General features: G+C 40.3%; 1 protein-coding gene across 3 annotated transcripts; it reads right to left on the bottom strand.

Moving 5' to 3' along the window:
* Positions 1-773: 773 nt before the first annotated feature.
* Positions 774-18982, bottom strand: LOC127006574 (presenilin-2-like). 3 transcript variants are annotated; one of them, XM_050876577.1, is made up of 12 exons: positions 18738-18982; positions 17323-17487; positions 16878-17056; positions 16293-16434; positions 13356-13423; positions 12564-12784; positions 11663-11761; positions 10216-10484; positions 7504-7594; positions 7219-7331; positions 6662-6846; positions 774-2597 (listed from the first exon to the last, which is right to left on the bottom strand). In XM_050876577.1, exons 1-11 carry the CDS (start codon positions 18852-18854, stop codon positions 6691-6693), a joined length of 1620 nt encoding a protein of 539 aa, XP_050732534.1. In that variant the 5' UTR covers positions 18855-18982; the 3' UTR covers positions 774-2597; positions 6662-6690. The 3 variants fall into 3 exon arrangements, with proteins under 3 accessions (XP_050732534.1, XP_050732533.1, XP_050732535.1); XM_050876576.1 differs by having other exon boundaries at positions 774-6846; XM_050876578.1 differs by having other exon boundaries at positions 774-6846; positions 17323-17484.
* Between the last annotated feature and the right edge of the window lie 240 nt (positions 18983-19222).

Raw genomic sequence — 19222 nt, 5'->3', positions numbered from 1 at the left:
GATGGTCTAGACTAGAGTGCCTTCGTGCCTGGGTTACATCATTATTATTTGTCAATACTTCACTTCTAATATTTACTATCATTAATTAATTTACATTATTTTTCCCTGATGTAAAAAATATAACGTATTTCCTAACCCCTATGTTAACCTATTGTACATAGTAGTCTTGTATTCTTAGGTGATTATCTCCTGCCTGTTCTGTTTCCGTCTGTCAAAACCATTCAACATTCTGCAGCAAGTAGAGTCAAACCTAACAGCAGAGCTTTCTAAAGAGTTGTGAAAAAGTTGTCTTCCGCCAGCAGCTAATTTTCAACATATGGCAGTTATTTATTTATTTATGTATGTATATGCTGTACTAACACCCTTGTAATCCAGGGGTTGGCTGTAGAAGAAACCTAGCTATATTTTTATAATATTCTTCCAAAAATTTTTTTTTTTTTTTTTGTTTTTTTTTTTGATCCATAATGTACAGTATTCACCTAAAATTAAAGTCAGTTATTTTCATTAGTTATAATTCATATGTAGTCACAACTACCTTAACAATGGTACCTCAGCTATAATTCATCTTTACTCTTCATCTTATATCTAACTTGCTCTGTGATTAACTGTTGTGAGTGGGTATTAGTGAATGTGTGTGTGTGTGTGTGTGTGTGTGCGTGTGTGCGTGTGTGTAATGCATGAAATAGATGTTAAATATTTTATCACAATAACCTATAATTATAATTTCATTCATCCTCTTAATGAATAATTATTAGGTGTAATGAAAGTGTATGTACATTTGAATACTGGATGTATAATCTGAATGACAGCTGTATGAAATTCTCTTTTATAAATAAATGTATCATACAATGAAGTTTTTCCCCCCTTAGAATATTCAACTGATATGGTTAAAGATGAGCAAGATTATGTAATAGGCTACGTAGCACAAGATGGATGAGCATTTGCATTCAATACACACCACGCTTCTTGCCTTCTTCCAACGAACTTGTCATCAACATAATTTTCTCTTCACCCGTAGAATGTAATAATGCAGTAGAAATTGCTATTTTTTCATGTTTATTAAAATGATTATTATTACTATTATTATTAAACTTCACACATTAAATCAGGTTCTACACAATATTGTATTATGAAATCACACATTCGACTGTCACTCTCCTTGATACAAAAGTATTACACAGGTTGGAATGTTGAGCTATACTATATGAAAAATTAACAGTGCCTCTCCTTCCCTCTCAGTGCAGGCAGCAAGGACAAAATAACAATGGTAATCTTGGAGCTCTCAAGTAAAAATGGCAAAGCATGGACATGATATAATAAGGTTCAGGGATGGGGACCTCAAGGCGCGGCTGAATTAAGTAGCCTTCTGTATGAGACAAAATGCTGAGTTTAAGCTCAAACAATGACTCAGTGCAAAACTGGGTACACAGAACTTCATAAGTAATGGCTACTTGATATGAAAAAGATCTATATAAAAAGCAACACATGAAAATAACCTTTGTAGTTTATTGAAAGTATGACACACTCGTGTAACATTCTGAGAAACAACCTGGGAGGCAGCCATTCAGTGATGGAGTATTGCCATTGTGTCCTTCATCCACAGGCTCATGCCCCACCCATGATCAACAGTGCTGCCAGTAAATCATATTTTTCAACATGTGAAAAGAGAAGCACAGTGGCTCACCTTTACTGTCACCAGGACAAACACCTGTCCATGCCAGTACATGCTGTGCAGTAACGGCAACAGCAAACAGGCTATCACTGCATAGAGGCTAAGGGTGTATATTTGATATGACATGACCAATTCTTAACATATTTCACTATGTCATGCCATTATTATGGTACATACTGTAGCAGAGATTAATCATAATCTCCATAAACAATTTTTTTTAAACTAAAGAATTTCTTGCATTATTGCAACTTCTAACAAACCATCATAATAAGCATACACTAAGGCAAGTAGTTGCCAACTAGTTGACTTCAATTTTCAGTGACATTAGCGCAAGTGATGCTAGTCGACATTAGTGTAATGAACTTTTCCCGATACATTGCTTTATTAGATATATATGTTTTAAGTTGGATTTGTACACATTCCTGTATGTATTAGTTAGCAAGAAGTATTGGTATAGTGTTCGTGTATTATGATGAAGTAGTGAGAGTTAGAACAAGTATTGTTGATGGCTGAGGCAGCCAGCACTTGGATGGCTGATTGAAGGCAGTGCTATAGCTTGTGGCAACAGTCTTCACTTCAACACTGTTACATGCTTGATAGTTACTGCCCATCACTCACTAGTCAAATCACTGAAATATTTTTCTTTTCTTTTATTACCAATACGTACATGTGATGACATGGTAACAGTAAGGCTAATGTAAAAAATATGAAATTATTAGAGATAATTACCTGATACTCAATATTATATTCTGTGCGTATTCATCGTTATTTTTCAACTTGTCGCTAAATTTAGATTCTTGTTTATCTGAGTTCATACCTATAGCTCTTAACCCCTTCACTCCGGCGACGCCGTCGTCAGCGTCCGACGGGTGTCCGACGGCGTCACCGCTAGTCCTCTTCTAAACCTCTTAATCCTCTTCTAAACCTGTTAAGAGGAAATGGAAGAGGATTAAGAGGAATTTAGAGGAGGATTGAAAGGTTTAGAAGAGGATTAATCCTCTTCCATTTCCTCTTGACCCTTTCCATACTGTGACGCCGACGTCTGCGTCACGAACAGAAAGGGTTAATGGTTGATGAGAATTTCATGATAAAATACTTGGTAACAAGACCACATTATAGATCTAATCAGATAGTGACTATGATTTATAACTGTGACCAATCTACCCATTGGTAATATTCCATATGGTACTTAATGACATTGGTTGACTATAGAGGGTATGAGATACAAAGGAAAACATGTAAATTGGCCTTTTGGATATTTGTTTACATTTTTAAAGCTTATCTTGCGTACAGACATGGTACAAACTTTGTGAAGGCAAAACATAAAGCACATACATATCTCCACCTGCAGCCATACTCTGAAGCACACACACACACACACACAGGAATCATCAGCAACAGGAGTCAGAATATAAACAGAAATAAAATGACAATGAATAAAGAAATTGATTGCAACAACAACACCAGCAGGAGGAGGAGGAGGAGGAGGAGGAGCAAGAGGATTCATAACAGCAGTAGCAATAGAAAGAGAAAGAAGAATAACAACACTAACACCAACAGCATTAGCAATGGCAAAAATGAAACACTGGGAAGAAACAAGTGACAAGAAAAAAAAAAGATAACAAAAACAACATGAGAAGCAGGAGGCCTTGAGGTCACCTGATGGGCATACACAAGTGCGTGAAGGAGCTCAAACAGGTTAAGGCTGTGAGTGTGGGTGCAGGGTAACCCATAGGAGGTGCAGCTTTCATTTGTATTCACTGCACTACCACAAACTCCCACCAGCAGCAAGAATGAAGTCAGTCAGTACGGAGACTTCTGCTGTTACTATTTCTATAAGTGGTGCTGCCATTAAAATGATAATTACTACTACTACTACTACCAGCACTACTAATACTGATGTTCAGTTTCCCTTGACTCCAAAATCATTTTACTTTTAATTTTCAAATGTAAATAATAGAACAAAGAAGCAAATATGTATCAAGTAAGATCATTTAAAGCTTCTTCCCACTCAGGTCGTGTATAAAGTAGGCCAACTGAACATTTACTCCTACTTTTATAAGAGAAACTACAACTAATGTCATAATTAATAAAGAAAACAGTAATAACAAGGGTATGTATAAACTTTTTTTTTTTTTTTTACAACAAAGGAGGCAGCTCAAGGGCACACAAAAAAAGAAAACAATAATAAAAAAAAGCCCGCTACTCGCTGCTCCTAAAAAAGAAACAAAAGAGGTGGCCGAAAGTAAGATCAAATACGGGAGGAGAGGTGTCCTGATACCCTCCTCTTGAAAGAGTTCAAGTCGTAGGCAGGAGGAAATACAGATGAAGGAAGATTGTTCCAGAGTTTACCAGCGTGAGGGATGAAAGAGTGAAGATGCTGGTTAACTCTTGCATAAGGGGTTTGGACAGTATAGGGATGAGCATGAGTAGAAAGTCGAGTGCAGCGGGAGGGGGGGAGGCATGCAGTTAGCAAGTTCAGAAGAGCAGTCAGCGTGGAAATATCGATAGAAGATAGAAAGAGAGGCAACACTGCGGCGGAATTTAAGAGGTAGAAGACTATCAGTATGAGGAGGAGAGCTGATGAGACGAAGAGCCTTAGCCTCCACTCTGTCCAGAAGAGCTGTGTGAGTGGAGCCCCCCAACACATGAGATGCATACAGTGAAAACAAACACATCTTCATTATACAAATACCAGAGGTGGGCAAGTGCGGTACTTAGTGCGGTAGTACCGCATCACAAAAAAAGTACTGCACTACCGCAAAATTTCTGAAAATACCACACTACCGTGGACCGCACTAAAAAATCCTGCGGTACTTTAAAAACTATCAAAGACGACATTTGCAGCGTGGCATGCTCACAGAAATGTTTTTTGTTTTGTTTTTTTACAATAAATCGGACTCAATGAGTCAATCGGTATCAGTCATCAGAATCAGTGATTCAATCATTCTGACTTTTCAGTTATTGTTAAAAATTAAATACTAAATAGACAGACTAAACTACTACACAGCGAGTCTTCTTTAACCCGCACGGTGCCGGCCATTTTAACCCCAGACCCGTCCGTGGTGCCGGTCGATTTTTCATTGTACTATTTTAAGCATGTTTCCTTTGTTTGGATAGCCAGGATAGGCAGTGAAGTATTTTTTATTTTGACTATTGCTACCGCAGTACTGCACACCACGTACCGCACTGGGAAAGAAAAAAATGGGACCGCACTACCACAATTGCACTACTCCGGAAAAAGTACCGCACTATCGCAACCACACTACTGATTTTTCAGTACCGCGCCCTCCTCTGACAAATACACCACTTGAGCCATTAACACATCTCCCATGTTCCCCAATACCCTTAAGTATTCAGCAGCATTGGTCAAGCAAAGCTTTCCAATGTATATATCTATTAACAAAAACATAGTATAAAGCCCCACCATAGTTTGTAAGTGTGGTATTCACGTGGCATCCAAAAGGTGCTGATGAAGGCAGCTGGGTAAACAACACTGCATGTGAGATGGCTTGTCATGATGAATCAAGTGGAAATGACTCTACTGGTCTTATGGATAGACAGACCTAGAAGAAACTTGCTGAGACTGGAAGCTTAAATGGATTAAGAATTATCAAAGATTAGGGTAAGCTTAGGATAGGAGAAAGAAAGATTTACAAAAAAATAAATTAACCCCTTATTAAAGAAACTTTAGGAAGCTAACATCAAGAGGGCAGAGTAAGAGACAACAGAAAGAGAGGAGACAAAGATACAAGGCAATTCAGTTTTCATGCAAGGCATTTAAATCATTCTCCAAAGTTGGCAGTTGATAAATGGAATGCTTTACCAAATAAAATCTTGTGTCAAATGTATAAACAAATTTCAATTTATTGTATGAGAAAAGTGATTTGGAATACTGCAAGCTTTAACCAATTACAAAAAATACAAAGAAAAAATGAGTAGGTAAGAACACACACACACACACACACACACACACACACACACACACACACACACACACACACACACACACACACACACACACACACACTTTTTTCCTGCATGCAAAATGCCCTCTCTACCATCAGTAATCTAAAAAATTTCATTCAATTCCATATCCAACAAATTCATTCTTCATTTACTTCACATTCACTGACACACTCAGCATATTAAGTACTTTCATATCTGCTTTATTTCAACAATGTCATGTATAAATCCAGAACCATTATTGTAATACATGTACATGATAACCAATGGACATGGAATCTAAATCATTGTGAAAATAGTTAATGCTTCATGAGCATGTCAAGGTAACGGTAATATCTTAAACTATAAATTAAATATTCAACACACATCTATGGTACAAGTGAACAGTTCTCTTCCCATAATTCAAAAAAGCCTTCAGCAATAGATACAAAATAAGCTTGGTTTGATATCTGATGACTCACTTTGGCAACCCTTGGCTGGTACCTAACAAATATATGAATAATTCTACACCATCCATACAACCTCGCGTGGTAACTACACAACCCGCATCGTGGCCTTACACAGAGGGTTTACAGTCTATGTGCACCTTTAAGTAAGCCAGTCATTAGCTGTGAGTAACAAGAACGTGCAAATATTACAAGCTTTACACCATCTATTAAAGATGTCTGTAATGTTTGCAGTTTCAGTAAATCAGTCACAACCAAAAGTTGTGAAAATCAGCTTTATAACTGTCATGCATCTGTCTGTCTGTCTGTCAGTCAAACTAATTTTACAAGTCCAATATGAATTGCTCCTTCACCAAGTTTCTGTAGACCAACAGTGAATTATTTCATCAAGCACAAATACACAACTTTCCAAAGAAATAAAACTCTCTTGAGCCAACACTGGGAATGTGCACAAAAACAAACACACACACACACACACACACACACACACCTAACAGATGCACACACCATTCACTCCAGCAGACATCAGCAGCAGCAAGTCATGCACAGACCAAGCTGTTAGAGACTAGGTACCTACATAGAACTGTATTAAGGGTGTGGCATGTACTATATATAAAACTGTTCACTGGCCAGACGTTCAGTAAAGGGGACAACCAGGAGATGCGTCGAGAAGTAGAAGATAAGGCCAAAGGTGATGGAGATGGGGAGGGCTGGCAGGGCCTTCTTGAAGATTGCCAGCATAATCAAGGTGAGACACAGGCCCTGAAATTAACAGCCAGTGTAAGTTATACAGACATCTGAATCCCACTAAGCACTCAAGTTATACAATACACCATTTATCTACTGTGTCAAATGTCTGCTTTTCACCAAAACAGATTTTATTGCATACTAAAAGTAGAAAGCTTCAGGTGAAAAATAATAATCCAGCAAAACAATAAACATGCTCTTTTTTTTTAGAATTCTCAATGACCAACCATATTTTGATGACTACTGACAAAGGGGTTATTCTTCCACTATCCAGATAGAAACTAAAAGACACACTAATCACTGCTTGATGAACCTTAAAACAATCATTTTCTATAACAAACATACAAAGTTAGGGAGCAGAAGAATATATTTTCTCTGTGCACTCACAATGAGGATGGCAATGAAGCAGGCAATGGTGGTGTTCCAGTTACCATACGCAGAGACTTTCCCCACTAGCACGGAGTAGAAGATGAAATCCCCAAGACCCAGCTTGACTCCCCCTGCAGAGGAGAGCCACACACAGGTGAAGACATCAAGTGTACCATTGGGACACACAGAGCCAGTAAAACTCATTAGAAAAGTCAAACAGCTTCACTATTACAGCAGACTATTGTACCAAAAATACACTCATAATCTGGATAGAAACAAAGGGAAAGAGAACGAATGACTCACTTTCCTCTTCCTCGTCTTCAGCTGTGAGGTCGCGGGCGTGATGTTGAGGGTTGTCAACATTGGCTGGGTTCTGCTGCATGTGGTTAGCCATCTGAGGTAAATGGCAGATCATTCAATATTATAGACAAAAAGCTAAGGAGACAGAACTCCATAATAATGAAATAATGGAACAGTAAGTAAGGAAGTGATCAGCATAAATGTTTATTCAATATAAAATCATCTGTGCATGTTTGAATTTATCGGCCGTGTTCTCTGAGAATAGAAGATGACTGTAAACCCTCATTACACCCAGCCTTTGACAGCCTCTCTATTCGGACCCAGGATCCATAGACCTATCTGCACTAATTAACCGTAAGTCTTCTTTGGTCTGTCTATACCATTCTCTACTCCTACACATTCTTAAATTGTCCAAAAAGCTTGTGATGGCAGTGAATGCTTACTTATTTATTTATTCATTTATTTTTTATTCACGTTATTACCAGTATCATCTAGGGTGAGTTTGCCAATTCATACGCGGTTCTCCAATCAGTACGCGAAATTGCGAAAAAAAATGCCTACGTGAAATGCAGTAAGTTAGAAGGATGGGGTGTGTCTCAAAATTTACCTTAACTATATCTGGCTATAATCCCACAAGCATGCATAAAGCAATGTCTATTAACAAGGGCAAAAAAAATGTATCCCCAAAAAATCCAAAAAACTCGTAAATTCTTAGCCAAAACCTAAGGGTAGTGACTTTGGGGAACCTCATTTTAAGTGCTTTAATGTGATTTATTACATGTTTTCTTGTTTCACGTAGATGGATGATGGACTGAACTAGTGCCTACACCCAGAATTACTGGAATCCAATATACCCTGGAAAGGAGGCGGGAGGTGCGTACGAATTGGACAAGAACCCCCCCCCTTTCCGATCAGTATGCAATTTTTCAAACACTGTTTAGAAGGCTGTAAACAACACGGCAACAATATTTCAGTCTCGCCCTTATTCCCTGAATGATAAAGGTGCATTTCCTATGACCAGTTTCATGGTGACAATTCTCATAATTTAGGGTACCACACAAGCAATTAGTACACAAGTCATGGTTTTTTTTTGCACGCGTACACACTTCGTACTGCGCAGTGCATTCCTACTTGTACGCGTGTACTCACATGTTATACGCACGTACACAGGATGCATTGCGTACTGCGTCGTACTTGTATCATTCACGATAATATTAATAATTCATGTGAACGTATTAATTTCTACCATTTTATGAGTAATAAAGTTTCATATTAGGCTAGTAGGAGTAAAGGCTTTAACCCTTTCCATACGGTGACGCCGACGTCGGCACCATGAAGCGCCAGTGCAATAATATACAGTAACGTCGACGTCAGCGTCATTAAGAGTCAGTGGCATATACAATGACGCCTATGTTGGCGTCACAATTACATTTTGTTTAAGTTGTTGCTGAGTGATCCCGTATTCTGTTCTGGCTGTACCTAGAGGAACTCCGTATTATTGCCCTTGAGTTCCTATGTTGCTCCACCATAGAAATTGCCTCAAGCATGTTTATTTTATGGTAAACTATTTTATCTCTCTCTCTCTCTCTCTCTCTCTCTCACACACACACACACACATATGTATGTACAGCATTTTGTGATGCATTATCGAGCATCAGGCAGCTCGACTACTGATGAAAACAGGCAGTGGACGCCTTTCTATTCTTTTTTCTGGAGAGAGAGAGAGAATGCTGTTCTCTTCCCTTCATATCAGTGAGGTGTCAATATTCTCTCTCTCTCTCTCTCTCTCTCTCTCTCTCTCTCTCCCCCCCCCCCTCACACAAACACACACACACACACACACACGGCCTTTCAGCCTTTTACTCCTTGAGATTTGTGTGTATTGCCAGTGAATCGGGGGATATTTTCCATGATCCTACTTACGTCTGTGTCCTTCCCTTCCCTCTCCTCCACTTTTCTCCACAAATCTATTTCTTTATCACAACTAATTAAAGGAAATATAATTCAGCAGACAGATTAATTAGAATAAAGATGAAAATCACATGATAAAAGATATTATCATTTACGATTTTTTGGATGTATTTTGCCTGATTTTTTTAATTTTTTTTTATTATTATTATGAAAACTGCATGTTTTGCTTAGTAGAATAAAGCTGGAACCATCTAATACCATGCATAATTGATCATACAACTCCACGAGACCATCCATCACTGGCAGAGATTACACTGCTTAAATCCCAGGTATTTAAATCGGTTGCCCTTTAATTTTTTTTTTTTTTTTACATACGCGTAATGTAGCGCCGTACTCATGCATTTCTAGACAAACATCACTTAACATAAAATGGTCAGGAGACTCCTGTCTATAACATACTGGAATGGAAGAGTAATATTTCAAAAGGTTTTAGAATTAGAAGCCATTGAGTACTAATCGGAGCATGCGCGTACTAATAAGATTTTTGGAATAATTCGTACACACTCACTTTCAACCCTTCCCTCTCAAAAAGTATTGAATGTATCTAAATTTCCTTTAAATGGGATAAAGGTCAATCATTCCCCTACAAAGTTACCCTATACCCAATGTCCTACACCTCCCGGTTTTCTGGTGAGAACTCGTAAACCAAAAAAATCGCCAATTTTAGCGTACTAATTGGCGAACTTACCCTACCAGTAAGACTATAAACAAACTGATCTCCAGGAAGGCTTAGAAGATCCTCACCTGATCCCGACGCCTCATAACTCTTTGGTCTCGTTGCTGGGCCCAGTCGTCTGTGAACCCTGCATCCCTGTCTGTCCCAGCATAGCCATTCTCTGCTGTCCTTCTTCTCACTGCCTCTTCATCCTGTGGTCCCCTTCCTGCTTGCTGCTCCTCCCCCTGGTTCTCTTGCTCTGCCTGTTGTTGCTGTTGTCTTTCTGTTCCCCGAGGCCTTGAAGAATTTCTGGTTTCATCCGAGTCGGCCATACCAAGGGTGCTGTACATGATATTGGCTGCAGAGGAAAGACAAGGTTGTGGTTGGTGCAATGTTCTATAGAGGCAGCAGTTTAGTATTCTTTCCCTCCTTGTTGGAATGCTGATGGAGAAGCTACATGAAGAATCGCTCTTACAAGATTCCGAGGACAGGAGTAGAAACGGTAAATGCATCAGTTTAAAGTATATCTGGGGGAAATGCATATCAGGTTAGGTCAGCAGGTTACTGCTATTGGGCTGCTGTACTTGTGCATGGTCTCAGGGGATCAAGAGGAAGTTATAGGAAGTAATGAGGTATGATGTCTAAGTATGTAAAGGTTTCCTGAACTTTCTTAGGTAAAGCGAGATAAAGGTGGGTGAATATGCTATAGCTGCACATGAGTGCGGTGCTCATCTCCGATCCATTGGCCTTTTGAGTCTGTGGTAGACAGACAGACATACAGGTAACAACCATTTACCCCGGGACACAGGCCAATGTAAAATTCGGGATTGCCAGTTTACCTTCCCCAGGTTTCCTCAGGTACCCATTTATCAAACAGCCCAAAAGGGAGGATGAACAGCTGGGTGAGCCGCACGCCAACTGCCCGGGCCAGGATTTGAACCTGGGCCCACAAAGTGGTAGTCAGGCATGCTGACCACTAGACCAAGGAGACATATGGCATATTTCTAAGGTAGGTGAGTTATATTATGGTTATCTATAGAAGCCTGAGAGTCCCAGACATGGGGTAATCGTAATCTGTAATCGTAATGGATTACAGTTTTTCAAGTAATCGTAATCGTGATTACTTTTTCAATTACATTAGCAAAGTTTTAGTTAAAAGTTTCTCGTACAGCAAGTATGTACTTTAAATATCTGTAGCAATTCAACCAATTAAATATTTAGTATGGTACATGTGTATGAAATTTGCAAGTTCACCTTTCAGTCCTTCCTGTAATCACAATTGTAATCATGATTAATACATCATGTAATCATAATCATAATCAATTACACCTAATTTTATTGTAATCGTAATCGTGAAAATATGAAGTAATTGTAATCAATTACATAACATAAGTCATTGCCCCATGTCTGGAGAGCCCAAGCATTAATTCAGTTCCAATAAATTATCACTCTGTAAATAAACATACCCTATCCTGCCTAAGTGTGTTTCTGCATAAACATGCACACAGAACAGCAGCCAAAACCTGTCCCACTCACATGAGTAGATGAGAGCTGGGAAGATGGGTTCATTCCTCTCCTGGGCTGTCTCAACTAGGATCCTCAATGGGCCCTTAGGACACAACACAGCCACCAAGTCTGGAAAGGGAAAGGCAAAGAAGGCCTTTGAGTAATTCTAAGTTGACAAAAGAATCCAAATCAAACACACTTGGACCTACAGCATCTCTATATAGTAAGGAAGCAGCTATAAGTAATGCACAGGGTCAGCAAGAACCTTACACCTCTGGTGAAACACACATGAAAACAGTTTGTAATGCACAGTAATTACAATGTCTGTATTTTGAGGACACATTTTTTCATTCAAAAACAAATGTTTGGTAGTTATGGTTAATGGTTTGTGCCTGTATGATTCCCATTTTTACCAAAGCTCCTTTGCAGCACAATAAAAGTATTAAGCCTGCCTATTATAATAAAGTTTGGGTAGATGGTGCAGTCCGTGTTAACAATGAAGTATATTCACAACTTAAAGATGAGGCCAAAGTCAGGGATGACATTCAGATGCTAGTTATGAATGAAACAATGAGATGTGTCACTGATGCACTTATTTTTGTAAGGTAAAGTACCTTGAAGCCTCTAAAATTGTATAAATGTATGGTAAATACGAGTGAAGGGGCAAAATAAATTAGGGTCCTAGAACAAAACTCCATTTAACACATCTTATAATGGATTCACACACCCCCAATTTTTTTTTTTTTTTTTTTTTTTGTGTGTGTGTGTGTGTGTGTGTGTGTGTGTGTGTGTGTGTGTGTGTGTGTGTGTTTCCAGGAACATAACCTCTTCATAAAATGTGATTCATCTGTGTATCAAAATTATCTTAAACCAAAGCCACATGATCTTGAGCACAATTCTTCCCATGAAGCAGAGAGGCACAGCAACTCACCCCAGATAGAGATGACAGCCAGGACCATCCAGAGAGTGTAATCAGGAAGATACTTGATGAACATGAGGGACATGAGGGAGGCTATGAAGATGAGGTATGCCTGCTGGAGCCGCAAGGGGCCATACCAGTGGATGCTCACCATGCCCACCACACCAAAGTTCCACACACAGATGGACATGGTGATCCAGTCCATCCCCAAATTGTAGCCTCTCAAGAGCTCCCTGAAAATGTGGCAAGGGGTCAGACAGTTGAACATGGACATTGACAACTGGGGGAAACCAAATAGAGGTATTTTTTTCCTCATGCTACCTGCAAAAAACAAGAGTACTATCTAATAAATGAGCTTTGTGATGGATACTTACCCAATTAATGACAAATATAAAAAGTTAAAATGAATGTATAGGCTTGAAAAGTAGACATGAACTTGATTATGTTATAATCCTGAAAGTGTACAAGTCTGTACTATGATTAAAACAAGATTATTAGGACCACCACTAACCAAAAACATTCACAGAATGTCTATATGGAATGTTAACATCAATCATGCCTACCAAAAAAAGCAAATAAATGGTAAAAATACAAGGTAATAGTAATATATCAACCAGTGAGCCAGCCATACAGTCAACTATTAACCCACACATCTTTACTCCCAGCCAACCCATATCCTCAGGCTACGAGCCAGTCAAACACCAGTAATTCAGTCAGTCAGCTATCCATCCATACAATGAGTCAACCAGCCAACCATCCAGTCAGGTAAGCAGACCAACCAGTCAAGCCTCCAGTGCCACTCACATCATATAGAGGATGGTGAAGATGAAGAGCAGCAGGAGTGAGGACATCAAGAGCCAGCCATGAATGATCTGTAACAAAGTTTCATTGAGATTCAGGCACACAAAGTCACACTCCCTTCATTATAAACTCCAGTTATCATCATTATCATAATATTATCACTTTAATCTTCATTATCAAGCCTGTTCCCCATGCTTAACCTGTGGGCTTCAGCTATGGGAAAGTCAAGAAGTGCCCGAGAAACGACAAAATTACTCTGCATTTTGAGACTAAGAAAAGAGCATGGAACGTACATCAGAGTACTCCTCTCATAACCATAATGCCATTAAAAATATTTACTTTTACTCAAACTCCATTCTTTTTGGGTGGTGTTTGTTACAAAATAAACAGTCTCGTGATGCGTGGCATCTAGCCGAGAGTCGCTTGTTGTGTACTATAGAGAATTTGACAAGTGATCACTGTATGGATAGCTAATTCAGTACGCCATGACCTTACAGCACCACCTATGACAAAATAGCCCACCTCAAGATCACTCACCCACCACATTGACCTAGGGCATTCATGGTGGGTTGCGCTATGCCACCACCGCCTACAATTAGCTCGAATTCGGCGTTTTATGGCGAGCCCTGTTTAGGGTCCACCGTACCACAACCACGACTCGTGAAAGCCCTAAAAAGGGTCTGCTGCTGTTCTCGGGTTAAGAGGGTAGGCTTTCCAGAACCCAACAGTAGGCTATATTCCATGTCACTGACCTGCCCCAAGTAAGCTTCATTGGCTAAGAGAATCCTCAATGAAGTTTTGCCTTTGTAGTGAATCTGCATATTTATTATCACTCGAAAATCAAAAAATCTCCCTCATCTGCATCACATTCCAAAATAATCTCAAAACTCAAGTAGTTAATTATGAACTTTACATTTCTGCCCGAAATTGTGCCAAATCTATTCTCTGACTAACCAAAAATTCTTTCATTAATAGAAAATGCCAAAACCTTGCTTTCTCTAACTCTTCCCGTGACTTCTGGCATCTAGCCAAAAACATCTCCTCCAACTTCACTCCTTCATCTTTACCTCCACTCCTCAGTCCTGACGGCAACACTGCCGTCTCATCTATCTCTAAGGCTGAACTCTTCTCTCAAATTTTTTCTAAAAACTCCACTCAGGACAATTCTGGGCATATTCCTCCTACTCATCCCCCCTCTGACTCCTTTATGCCTGTTATAAAGATTCTTCAAAATGATGTTTTCTATGCCCTCTCTGGCCTCAATCCTCAGAAGGCTTATGGACCTGATGGAGTGCCTCCTATTGTCCTCAAAAATTGTGCCTCCGTGCTGTCACCCTGCCTGGTCAAACTCTTTCACCTCTGCCTGTCAACATCTACCTTTTTCCTTCTTGCTGGAAGTATGCCTTCATACAGCCTGTGCCTAAGAAGGGTGACCACTCCAATCCCTCAAACTACCGTCCTAAAGCTTTACTTTCTTGTCTATTTAAAGCTTTTGAATCAATCCTTAACCGGAAGATTCAAAAGCACCTTTCCACTTCTGACCTTCTATCTGATCGCCAGTATGGGTTCCGCAAGGGGCGTTCTACTGGTGATCTCCTAGCCTTCTTAACTGACTCTTGGTCATCCTCTCTTAGCCATTTCGGTGAAACCTTTGCTATTGCGCTGGACATATCAAAAGCTTTTGATAGGGTCTGGCACAAATCTTTGCTTTCCAAACTACCCTCCTACGGTTTCTATCCTTCTCTCTGTACCTTTATCTCCAGTTTCCTTTCTGACCGTTCTATTTCTGCCGTGGTAGACGGTCACTGTTTTTCCCATAAATCTATTAACAGTGGTGTCCCACAGGGTTCTGTCCTATCTCCCACTCTTTTTCTGTTGTTCATTGATGATCTTCTTTCCAAAACGAACTGTCCTATCCATTCCTACGCCGATGATTCCACTCTGCATTACTCAACTTCTTTTAATAGAAGACCCACCCTACAGGAACTTAACAACTCAAGGCTGGAGGCTGCAGAACGCTTAGCCTCAGACCTTACTATTATTTCCGATTGGGGCAAGAGGAACCTGGTGTCTTTCAACGCCTCAAAAACACAGTTTCTCCACCTATCCACTCGACACAATCTTCCAAACAACTATCCCCTATTCTTTGACAACACCCAGCTATCACCTTCCTCAATACTAAACATCCTCGGTCTATCCTTAACTCAAAATCTTAACTGGAAACTTCATATCTCATCTCTTACTAAATCAGCTTCCTCGAGGCTGGGCGTTCTGTACCGTCTCTGCCAGTTCTTCTCCCCTGCACAGTTGCTGTCCAAATACAGGGGCCTTGTCCACCCTTGTATGGAGTATGCATCTCATGTGTGGGGGGCTCCACTCACACAGCTCTTCTGGACAGAGTGGAGGCTAAGGCTCTTCGTCTCATCAACTCTCCTCCTCATACTGATAGTCTTCTACCTCCTAAATTCCGCCGCAATGTTGCCTCTCTTTCTATCTTCTATCGATTTTTCCACGCTGACTGCTCTTCTGAACTTGCTAACTGCATGCCTCCCCCCCTCCCGCGGCCCCACTGCACTCGACTTTCTACTCATGCTCATCCCTATACTGTCCAAACCCCTTATGCAAGAGTTAACCAGCATCTTCACTCTTTCATCCCTCACGCTGGTAAACTCTGGAACAGTCTTCCTTCATCTGCATTTCCTCCTGCCTACGACTTGAATTCTTTCATAAGGAGGGTATCAGGACATCTCTCCTCCCGTATTTGATCTTGCTTTCGGCCACCTCTTTTGTTTCTTTCTTAGGAGCAGTGAGTAGCGGGATTTTTTTTATTATTGTTTTCTTTTTTTGTGTCCCCTTGAGCTGCCTCCTTTGTTGTAAAAAAAAAAAAAAAAAGTTCTCTATGCAATAATATACAAACTGAAAACATTCTAGATACCTTACCTTGTAGCAACGTTTCTTGTAGAGGATAATGAGGACGATGGTAAGGACAATGACCACTACCAGGAGGATCAAGGCATTCCTTACTGCATCATACACCTTGTCCCCAAAGCTCTGGGATTCCTCGTGGAAGGGTGTGTACAGCCTGTGAGAGGGGAGAATGTTAGGAGGGATGGATGAGTTTCCCCCTTGATTGATGTAAGACTTGAATATATTCAGCCCGTACATCATTATTTGACATGCATTCTGATCCTCTATGAATGTTTTTCTCAATCTAATGTTCCTCAAACATTCAGTGATTTGTACTCTGGAAAAGGTTCATTTATAAAGCTGAAGCTCTCTCTCAAAGAAATACAATAATACACTCTGAGGAGACCTTCAAAAATAATTCCTATTAGACTTTACATCCATTCCGATCCTCTGCAAGTTTTAATCTTACATTCCTCAAACAGTTAAGGATTTGTACTCTTCGAAAGGTTCAGCCAACTTCCTGAAGCTCTTAACAAATACCACACAATATTTTAATGAGCTCTAGAGATGAGTTCCTTTCCAATAACTTCTCCCTGGCTTACTCCCTGGACCACTCACAGGTAAGTGCCCTTCTCTGTGTAGAAGGTGACAGAGGAGACTGTTGCTACCACCACCAGCATGCACAAGGAGACTGGGATGAATAGTTTGATGACATGCTGTGCCCCATACTTCAGTTCCTCCTCCTCCTCCTCACCCTCCTCCCACTCCCCTGGTAGAACTTGTGGTCTTCTGGGGTCCTGTTGGGGGAGAAAGGAACATTATTTTCACCTTCCTAAAACTGAAGGTATTAACCCAACCAGCCAACAATACAGCAAAATTTGAAAAATTTGTGGACATTAACAATGTTTCTTAATGGGAGTAGCAATATTATTTATTTTACCCTTACTGTTTCCTTTAAAAGAAAAAAGAAAAAGAAACGCTAATTGATGGATAAAAGGCAAAGATACAAAAACTTGGCAGAGCATTCCTATGCAAAGGATGAGCATAGTCTCTCTTCCCTCACCTGTGGGTTGGGTCTGGCAGAGGCTGGTGTTGGTCCGTCCCTTCTGGTGGGTTCTGGCTGCCCGTTGCCTTCTGCTGCCCTTGGGTGGCGACGCACCACTCCCTCAGGGGGGTTGCTATTGGGCCGAGGTGCCTCCTGATCTTCTGAGGGGCTGCCATCATTCTGCTGACCAGTGTTAGTGTGAAGACTGTAGTTGAGATTCTAGTACCTTTATATTCAATAATTGGATACATTAACTGGAAGTAATTACATCAATTCATTACTTGTGTGTCAACTATTAAGAAGACCATAAATATGACTGGATGATGATACTGATTGATGAACAAGTTTTTGTCTCAATAGCTACTTAGCAAAGCACTGTTCTGTTGTTGTTTGTCTTCGACTAATTTTCAAGTCTCTTAGAAAGGTTTACTTGAGTGAAAACCATACACAGATATTAATAGGAGTTTTAAAAAATACAATATATACAACTAGCACATGCACAATTAGCCTGGATATGCCACTCCAAATGGGTAACACACCTGCCTATCACCTCCCTCTTAGTAGACACAGCACACCACCAGTGGTAGACGAGTAAAACAAAATTTAATACACCAATGAAATTAAATTCTTGTGCCGTATGATTGCCTTTAGTCAATAACATCCAGACACTTCAAACCTGGTGCATCCCAGGCCACTTTGGCAATATTCCACTCTCAGATTAAAAATGGGATGTGAAGGCTTCTCATATTTAAGACATTTGGTTTTGGACAAGATTCCTGGCCTCTAGAAAAGATACAAGTCCAAGGAGATCTTCCCAGGCATTCACTTGCCCTTCATGTGTGGCAGAACGTAAGAGCATGCCCTCTATTAGACCATTCTTTTTTAGAAGACTATTCATGACAATCACGGCTGAAAGGCAGTGTGTAAATCTAATGTTAATGAAGGGAAAAACTGTGTCAACACAGGAAGTTGGCCCTGAAGCCTACTTGAGTTACATATCTACAACAAGCTGTGTTCCACTTGGGAGGAACTCAAAACTTGCAGGTCTTGCCTAAGAAGGTAAGCAATTTCCAAACCACTCATCCTATTAACATTGCTCTAAAAATGCAGTGAACTTCCCAGCCAAGCGAGGCATTAGTTGCATTTTCTACACACCCATAGGATACTGAAGCTCCAGCAAGCTCAAAAAGCTAAGAAATTGTCTTACTTTCCTTTCTCTTGTCTACCCACGCAGCTAACATCCCATGACTCACCAGCCAGCCATTCCCAGACCCTGCCAAACCTCGCCTTTTTACACTGTGGTGGCTCAACTCACCCCACCATTATTTATGAAGCCTCGTCCATACTGGGGCTGGGAAGCTCTGTGTGGCCCTGAATAGGGAGGAAAAGTGCACGTGACAGCCAAAGAAACAGCAACATTAAGGCCAGCCCACCTGTGCCCCCGCATCCTCCTGACTCTGCGATCTTCTTTTCCTCTTCCGCCCCTTGCTCCCAGCGTCTTCCACTATCCCCAGCTTGTCATCTCGGTCAATGTTAACATGACCGTCCATATTCTAGTATTCTCCAGGGCCCAGCACGGCAGCAGAGGCTAAAATAATGACAGAAAAGGGGGAAAGTCGGCTGGCCTTCCCCTGTTGACAGTCTTTGTTTGTGTGCCGCAGAGCCACCTGGCGGCGCCCACCACAGGCTGCCTGCCATTAATTTATAGTACCCTTTCTGACATTTTATGCATAATTATGATGAATTAATAAATTTTATTTCGTTTGTTTAAATACAACTTATTTAAAGAATGGTTTCCAATGTAAATATCTGCCTTATCATTCGCATTATTTTTCTTATAGTACGTACGTTTATCCTTCCACCAATGAACACTTAATTCCCACTAGTACAACAGTTGTGATAGTCTCAACGACTATAT

The sequence above is a fragment of the Eriocheir sinensis genome, chromosome 33 (assembly GCF_024679095.1).
Source record: "Eriocheir sinensis breed Jianghai 21 chromosome 33, ASM2467909v1, whole genome shotgun sequence".
Lineage (NCBI taxonomy): Eukaryota > Metazoa > Arthropoda > Malacostraca > Decapoda > Varunidae > Eriocheir > Eriocheir sinensis.
This window is presented reverse-complemented; position numbering and strand designations above follow the sequence as displayed.

What these genes read in the sequence shown, in the direction of transcription:
- LOC127006574 (XM_050876576.1), bottom strand. Translation starts at nt 18,854, where the DNA reads ATGGACGGTCATGTTAACATTGACCGAGATGACAAGCTGGGGATAGTG. An exon ending in ACAAGAAACGTTGCTACAAG is followed by an intron (nt 13,424 to 16,292) that starts GTAAGGTATCTA and finishes ACTTTGTTACAG; the next exon opens with ATCATTCATGGCTGGCTCTT. An exon ending in CCCAGCTCTCATCTACTCAT is followed by an intron (nt 10,485 to 11,662) that starts GTGAGTGGGACA and finishes TTTCCTCTGCAG; the next exon opens with CCAATATCATGTACAGCACC.